Source organism: Notolepis coatsorum (assembly GCF_963971535.1).
Source record: "Notolepis coatsorum genome assembly, chromosome: 18".
NCBI lineage: Eukaryota > Metazoa > Chordata > Actinopteri > Aulopiformes > Paralepididae > Notolepis > Notolepis coatsorum.
This window is the reverse complement of record NC_140182.1, coordinates 822,388-830,501: the sequence shown is the minus strand read 5'-3', so window position 1 is coordinate 830,501 and position 8,114 is coordinate 822,388. Positions and strand designations below refer to the sequence as shown.

The 8,114-nt window shown below is 45.4% G+C and overlaps 1 protein-coding gene across 1 annotated transcript in view; it reads left to right on the top strand.

The window, feature by feature from the left end:
• Positions 1-220: 220 nt before the first annotated feature.
• LOC311244778 (hyaluronidase PH-20-like) overlaps positions 221-8,114 on the top strand; it is a gene marked incomplete at its 3' end in the record, with an annotated part of 33,135 nt that continues 25,241 nt past the window's right edge. Inside the window, exons 1-4 of the mRNA XM_084334465.1 lie at positions 221-312; positions 3,892-4,853; positions 5,246-5,335; positions 5,673-6,035. Of these exons, the coding sequence (XP_084190591.1) occupies positions 273-312; positions 3,892-4,853; positions 5,246-5,335; positions 5,673-6,035 (1,455 nt within the window). The 5' untranslated portion in view covers positions 221-272. The remainder of the gene's footprint in view (positions 313-3,891; positions 4,854-5,245; positions 5,336-5,672; positions 6,036-8,114) is intronic.

Genomic DNA, 8,114 nt, shown 5'->3' with positions numbered 1-8,114 from the left:
CATCTCACTTTAAGCTTGTTTAACATCTCGTGAATCTTAGTGATAAAGAAGCACACTGACCCCCCTGAGGCCAGGGACCATGAATCTTCTCCTCAGACAAGTTTCCACAAGTGTCCCGCCGCGTGTTGTAACTTTAGCCAGGCGTCAAGCTGTTGCCAGACTTATTTACGGACAGCGGGGTGTCCTTTGGGCTCTCTGAGAGGAGGCGTTTATGGCAAAGGGTTACTGTAACAATCTCAAGCATCACTAAAAGGACGTACTCACCGCACAGCATGTGGAAAGCAGGGATTTTAAAGAGGATCCCTGAAACAGGTCTGTATCTTATAAACATTTTCTAGCTCAATTGTTCAGTCTAACAGGTTTTGACGTTATTATTCTTGAAGCGCTGGAGTACATGGGGTCTGATTCAGGATCAAAGGTTTACTGCCCCCCCCCCCCCCCCCCCCCCTCCCCCCCATCTCTCCTCTTTTCATGTTGAAAAGTGGTGGCAAATCTGTGTTATTGGGGTCAAGGTCACACGCTGTGAGGTAAGGTTTAACTTAACGGCCTTGTAAAATTACAAGAGATAACGACAACTCTCAGAATTAAGCGCTTGGTCTTTGAAATGCTCTAGATTTTATAGAGTGCAATAAAACAACATAAACCAACCATGGATGCAGCCGTGTGAGAGGGCCACGTGACTGGTCACTCCAAACATGCATATTTACCAACTAAATGAAGAGCAAAGGCCATTCCTACCTACACAAATAGAGATAGGCACTCTATTTCATGAACGAGACTAATTTCTCTCCTTTCTCAGTTCTCGAAGATTTTAGAAAGACTTTTTGTTCAAAGACTCGATCATTTCATAGAAAAACTAAATGTATTGAGTGATCTTCGTCAAATGCATATACTCTCTTTTTTATACAATTTTTGTATCACAAACAGTACTGTATTTGTAATGTCATAAATATATAGATGTAGCAGTACTGTCTATCTGTATGTTGTGTATGTCATGTTATGATGAATTGAAAATGGGGGACCCTGATGTAAACAAGACGAAAGTCTTTCTCTGGTCTGCATCCCCTTAACAATTGTGTGTATTGAGCCGTACTGTATTGTACCCATTCTGCAATCTGTTAATAAAATGTCCAATCAATCAATCAATCAAACCATCAATATGGTTTTCGATCTAATCGAGATTGACACTATTGATCATAGATTATTAATAAGGAAACTTGAAACATGGTATTAGAGGGGTAGCACATTCACAGGCCTAGTATGTGCAAATAAACAAGTGAGTCAAGTGGCTGCCGATGCTGACTAACGAGGCAGTGGCCACACCTGGGCGCCTCGTCAAGAGGGGGCGTCCCAGGTGTGTCCTATTGTTCACCTCGACCTTAAACAGAGTTTTCAGTGGTGTTTTGTTCATGAACTGGTCAAGAGGCCGGAAGACCTGTGTGTATATGTTCCATGTTGTAAGTACTTTCAGTTAATAAAAGATCATTTTGGTCATTAAAGTATAGTTTAACCTCAGCCTCTTATTTCTTTCATTCCTTTTTCTTTCTATTTCTTTCCTCAATGTTTCTTTTGTCAACGTTTGAACAAATTGTCTTGACTCTCGGTTCAATAAGAATACTTTTTGTAAATGGACAAAACATTAAAATGAGAGCCAATAAACATGGCCCTCATGCTTGTATATATTATTGCCTATAGTTAATTTAACATTTGCCATTATAGGTTATTTATTATAGGAATAAAGAGATGATAATCAATATTATAATATAATATTGCCTCCCTTCATTGGCTTCCAGTACGCTACAGGCTAGATTTTAAGGTTCTCCTATTTGTTTTTACCAAGTGCTATATAAATAAATCTGATTGATGATTGATTGCATATCTAACATTCCATCTCAATCCCTGATGCAACAATGGAAAATCAAAACTGCTTAAGTACGGATCTCTATCCTCAAAGACATAGCTGGACCCAGCATAACATCTTGTTTGAATAAATAGATAAATACATATAAATAATAAATAAACAGAAACCAGAGAAGTAATAATCAAACCTGTGAAACCATCAGATATAAAGTAATGGCAATGAAGATATAATAACCAAAAGACTGTTTCAACTCGCCAACGTGAACGCTCTAAATGGAGCCACGTTTACGTCCTGTTGCCGTGGTTTCTGATATCAAAGCTGACAGGAAATAACAACAGGATTCCAGGGAAACCGCCTGGGAACCGGTTGGACCCAAATTTATTGCTTTAGCTAACATTGCAACAGGAAATAAATGTGGGTTTAATAAATGTTATTGTCTAACCCTTTCACTGCCACACTACAGAAGGTTAACCCTTTACTATCACACTACCGACTGTAACTGTCGGTAGTGTGATAGTAAAGGGTTAACCTTCTGTAGTGTGGCAGTGAAAGGGTTAACCTTCTGTGTATTGTCGCAGTGAAAGGGTTAACCGTTTGGTAGTGCAGCAGTGAAAGGGTTAAAACTGTCTATAGAGGCCATGCATGGAATGTTTGTGTCGTTCTTTCTTTCAAAAGGGCCGGCTGCCTTTAAAGCCCTTAATAGTCACACCCCCTCCTACATCTCAGACCTCCTATCCCCCTATTCCAACACCAGGTCCCTCAGGTCAGCTGCTCAGAGGCTCCTGACAGTCCGGAGGTCTAACCTCAAGCTCAGGGGGGGCCGTGCCTTTGCTGTCCCCTGAACTGTGGAACAGCATCCCCACCTCCACTAGGCTCCTCTCCCCCTGCACTGTGGAACAGCATCCCCACCTCCACTAGGCTCCTCGCCCCCTGAACTGTGGAACAGCATCCCCACCTCCATTAGGCTCCTCTCCCCCTGCACTGTGGAACAGCATCCCCACCTCCACTAGGCTCCTCTCCCCCTGCACTGTGGAACAGCATCCCCACCTCCACTAGGCTCCTCGCCCCCTGAACTGTGGAACAGCATCCCCACCTCCACTAGGCTCCTCGCCCCCTGAACTGTGGAACAGCATCCCCACCTCCATTAGGCTCCTCGCCCCCTGAACTGTGGAACAGCATACCCACCTCCACTAGGCTCCTCGCCCCCTCGATAGATGCCTTCAAATCGAGGCTCAAAACCCACTTCTACCTACTAGCCTTTCCCGTTCACTGACTCATGCCCTGTTTTCCTGTGTGCTTGCCTGTGTGCCCTCCCATAAAACGGAGTGTGATTGTTGTCAATATGTATCTACGTGTATCTACCCTCTGTACAGCACTTTGGTTGACATGTGTCATGTTTTCAAGATTCAGTAATTCAACACCAAATTAATACATTTGTGTTTATATATTTCTCATCAACACAGCAACCATTGATTTGCATAAAGCAACCGTTGTTTGTTCCAACATGGAGGACAAATGGGCATTCTAAACATTCTGTGGAAGGCCTCTAGATTAAACCTATGATACATCTACTCTGATGGCCATCTAAACGCACTATAGACCTTTTCTAACTTGACAACATAAACATTCTGAATAGGCCCCTTTGTAGTTCCTGTTGTAATGTTTAATACAGTAGCTGACATGAAACTGGGCAAAGCTGTTCAATAGCAATAGAATTATTCTGAAATGGTATATAGACGCTAGAGATTGCTATGAAACAGTTTGGACCCGAGTCTATTTCCTGTCAAATATTGCATCAGCAAACATTGCAACAGGAAATAAACGTGGGTCCATTTAGAATGTCTGTGTTAAGTTGAAACCGTCTATAGGCTGCCTGACATGATGTCATCATTTGCAACGTGTTTACATCCATCAAAATTATATAAAATAACAACTGCTGTTGTGAAAGGAGAACATTTCTCATGGAGTCATGGGCATTCCTGCAAATGTCTAACTTTGTTCCTTTATTATTCTGTATGTTCTCTTTCCAGGACCAAGGAACCTTTTGAAAATGCACCCAGACCGGCTGATAGACGGTAAACTGCATTTCATCCACCTCTTCATCGCTGTATCTCTGCTGGACTCCACCCGGGCTCTGCCCAGAACTGACCCGGCTGTGAACCCTGACCACCCCTTCCTCTTCATGTGGAATGCTCCAACAGAGCTGTGTGACAGCAGATTCGGCATCCCTCTCGACCTCTCCTACTTCCACTTCGTCAGCAGCACTCTGGAGACGCCGACAAAGCAGAGAATCTCCATCTTCTACTCCTATCGCTTTGGCGTCTTCCCCTACGTGGACGAAGATACCGGGGAGACGTATGATGATGGCCTGCCACAGCTGATCGACTTCGAAGAACACCATGAAGAGGCTGAGGCCGACATTCTGTACTACATCCCTGTGGACCGACCTGGACTCGCCATCCTTGACTTCGAGGAGTGGAGGCCACAGTGGAACCGCAATTGGGGCAGCAAAGACATCTATCGGCAGTTCTCGATCGAAACGGTCAAGATGAAGAACCGGACATTATCTGACGATGAGGCGGAAGACAGGGCGAAGATAGTGTTTGAACGAGCTGCAAAGAAATACTTCATTCGATCTCTTCGTATCGGGAAGAGACTGAGGCCTAAGAGACTTTGGGGGTATTATCTCTACCCAGATTGTTACAACTACGACTACAACCGAGACATGACCGACTACGATGGAGCTTGTCCTGAGCTTGAGAAAGAGAGGAATGATAAGTTGCTGTGGCTTTGGAATGAGTCAACCGCATTATTCCCATCGATCTATCTGGAGGTCATGCTCCGGGATTCCTACCAAGCTCGTTTATATGTCCGCCATCGCATACAGGAAGCCATGAGAGTGTCCATGCTGCCCAACAGTAGCTACGCTATCCCCGTCTACGCCTACATCCGCCCTGTCTATAAAGACAGTGTTGATGACTACATGTCAGAGGTCAGTGAAAACTACGTGTGTACCCTATACTGTATGGCTCCACAGTGTCTCATTTGTAATAAGTCATTAATGTAAACAGTGAAGAGGACAGGACCTAGAATTGAACCCTGTGGCACACCTTTAGATATTGATAAAATAACACTGGCATCTCCCTGACAGATAATCTTGGAATCTTTCTATCCAAACCAATAGTAGCTAATCTTTTTAAGAGTAAATGGTGATCGACTGTATCAAAAGCTTTTGACAGATCAATAAAGAGGGCAGCGCAGTGTTTCTTCTTGTCTAAAGCTGATATCATATCATTAGTAACTGAAGCGACGGCTGATAATGTGCTATGATTGGTTGTGATTCTCTTTCTTCTCTTCTGAGTCGTTCTGATTGGCTGTTTCCAGAGGGATCTGGTGAGCACCATTGGAGAAGCAGCTGCCCTCGGTGCCGCTGGAGTCGTCTCCTGGGGAGACATGAACGTCACGGACTCAGAGGTTCAAACATACATGTTACCACACACAGAGACACACACACACAGAGACACACACAGGCATGCACTTGAATAGAAAGACACACAGCCACACACACACCAATCTACTCAAGTTCACACAGACGGATAGACTGACACATACTCTTGCATGCGTACATCATGATGGTGATACAAACTCACTGTGTGTCTGTCTGTCTGACTGTCTCTGTCTCTGTCTCTGTCTCTGTCTCTGTCTCTGTCTCTGTCTCTCACTCTCACTCTCTCACAGACACACACACACACACACACAAAACTAACGTCTCTTCCACCTACTAAACAACCATCGCCCTGGTCCCCTGCAGGACTCCTGCATAGATGCCAAACTGCACTTGGAGAGGGTCATGAACCCGTACATCCTGAACGTCACCATGGCCACGCGACTGTGCAGCGAGGCGCTGTGTCGGGCGAAGGGCCGCTGTGTGAGGAAGCACTGGGACAGGGACGACTACCTCCACCTGGACCCCCGGCGCTACCGGATCCAGAGGTCCAGGAGCGGCGCGCTGGCGGTGAGCGGTGGACTGTCTCAGGACGACGTGGACTGGTTCCAGCAGAGGTTCCACTGTATGTGCTACACAGAGGAGCCCTGCCAGTCGCCCCTGACTCTGAACACCATCCCTGACTTTGTCCGCAGTGACGGGACTCGCTCTGCAGGTCTTCAGTCTTCAGTTCAGCTCCTGTTATTAGCTTCAGTTTTATTTTGGATGAATTTTGTGATGTAGATTATTTCCTGTGCATTTGGGGGCCTGTGTCCACTCTGCAGAGGCCCTGTGTTGTACGAAGACTGGATCCTGGCTGTCACCCTGGTGGCAGATGCATTTCTTCTTCAAATCAAATCAAATCAAATTTATTTGTAAGGCCCGACAACACGCGTTAACGTCCCCATGGGCCGGACACGTCTTCTTTAACCCTTTCACCGCCGCACCACCAAACGGTTAACCCTTTTCACTGCGACAATACACAGAAGGTTAACCCTTTCACTGCCACACAACAGCAGGTTAACCCATTCACTGCCACACTATAGAAGGTTAACCCTTTACTCTCACACTACCGACAGTTAACCGTAGGTAGTGTGATAGTAAAGGGTTAACCTTCTGTGTGGCAGTGAAAGGGGTAAACAAGTCAAGAAGAAACATCACAATAAATCAAGAACAAAACAAAAACACCATAAAGTCAATTTTTTTTTTTAAATAAATCCAATGAATGCAACACTCCCAGACATACCCCACGCGAAGGTAAGGACAAACTCACTAAAACCTAGCAATAGGAACAAAAGCACCACAGGCAATGTGGAGGAGAGAAACCTTAGAAGGGCCGTTCAAGGGGGGATCTCCCTTCTTAGATGTTGGTGATAGTAGTGTTGCAATGAAACAGGCGAACAGTTGGTAAGCATGCACTCATAATACCATATTGTTGGCTATTACTCACCAAATTGTTATGATTTTAACGTAGTGATTCTTGAAATACACTGATTTTTTAATGTAGATACAATTTCGGACACGATTTGATGTCCGTCATCATCCCACTGGGTAATACAATGTGAGGGCAACACATTCTCTGTTCTTTGGTGAATTGGCAGGAGTCATCGCTAAGCTGCAGTTTATACATTGGTCTGTAGGTGGCAGCAAAGGGCTTTACCTCGGCAGACATCAGTGAAAGGATCAACTCACAAAGCACAGGTACAGGTACAGGGTAATGTATCTTATTGATGATGGGTCTCCAATGGGAACTGGATTCTAGCTTTGAATTGAATCAAGCCCCACCCTCCTTTCTTGATCCTCCAATCACAACTGTGTCTGTCTGAAGGAAGTGTAGGATTTGATTTGGGTAGCGTCTTCTTAGAAGATTAAACCATTACACCAATTATATATGTCCAGTTGGATCTTAAGCTGAGAAAGTGTTAATATGAAAAGAACAGTCTATTCCTATTTTTTTTTATCCACTTTTTCTCCTCCTTTTTCTATTTTCCTCCCATCCCAATTTAGCCGTGCCAATTCTCCCCTCCCCTGTCTTGATCGTTGCTCGCATGTGCCCCCCACTGGCAGGTCGTAGGGAGGATAGAAGCCCATCACATGTCCCCTCCGATACATGTGGAGGCAGCCAGTCGCATCTTTTTCACCTGCCAGCGCGGACTCTCATTTGGCGAGGAGTAACGTGTGGGAGGCTCACACTGCCCCCCGCCATTTTTCCTGTCTTTGCTGTGCAGGCGCCCTGACCGACCTGTAGGAGTCGCTGTTTACAACGACCAGATTACCACCTCCCGCTGACTCTGCCAATTGAGTCAGTATGACGGCCGGCCCAAGCCGGAGGCAACGCTGACAGCCGGATTCGATACCGGTGTCTCTTGCATTGGTGACGAGCGCCATGTCCACTGCGCCACCCAGCCGCCCCCAATCTATTCCTATTTCTGATATTAAGTATCAAGTGTTGATATGTTGATATCAAGTGTCAACATGTTGGTTCGCTAGACTAGATGGGTCTCCAGACGGCGTCTCTCTCATGGGCACCGAGGTTCTGCTGAACTGTGGGCACCAGAATGGGAGATACATGGGTGATAACCAATGGGCATATGATGTCAGGGAGAGAGCGGATCTCTTGGTCTCTTTCGGTATCTCAGCTTGGAGGAGAGAGGGCCTCTTCGGTCTCCTTCCTCGGTATTCAGCTCGCACAGAGAGAGAACCTGAGAGAGAACCTATTTGTAACTGTTTTGCTGTCTATGCCAATAAACCTGTTATAAAGAGAATACT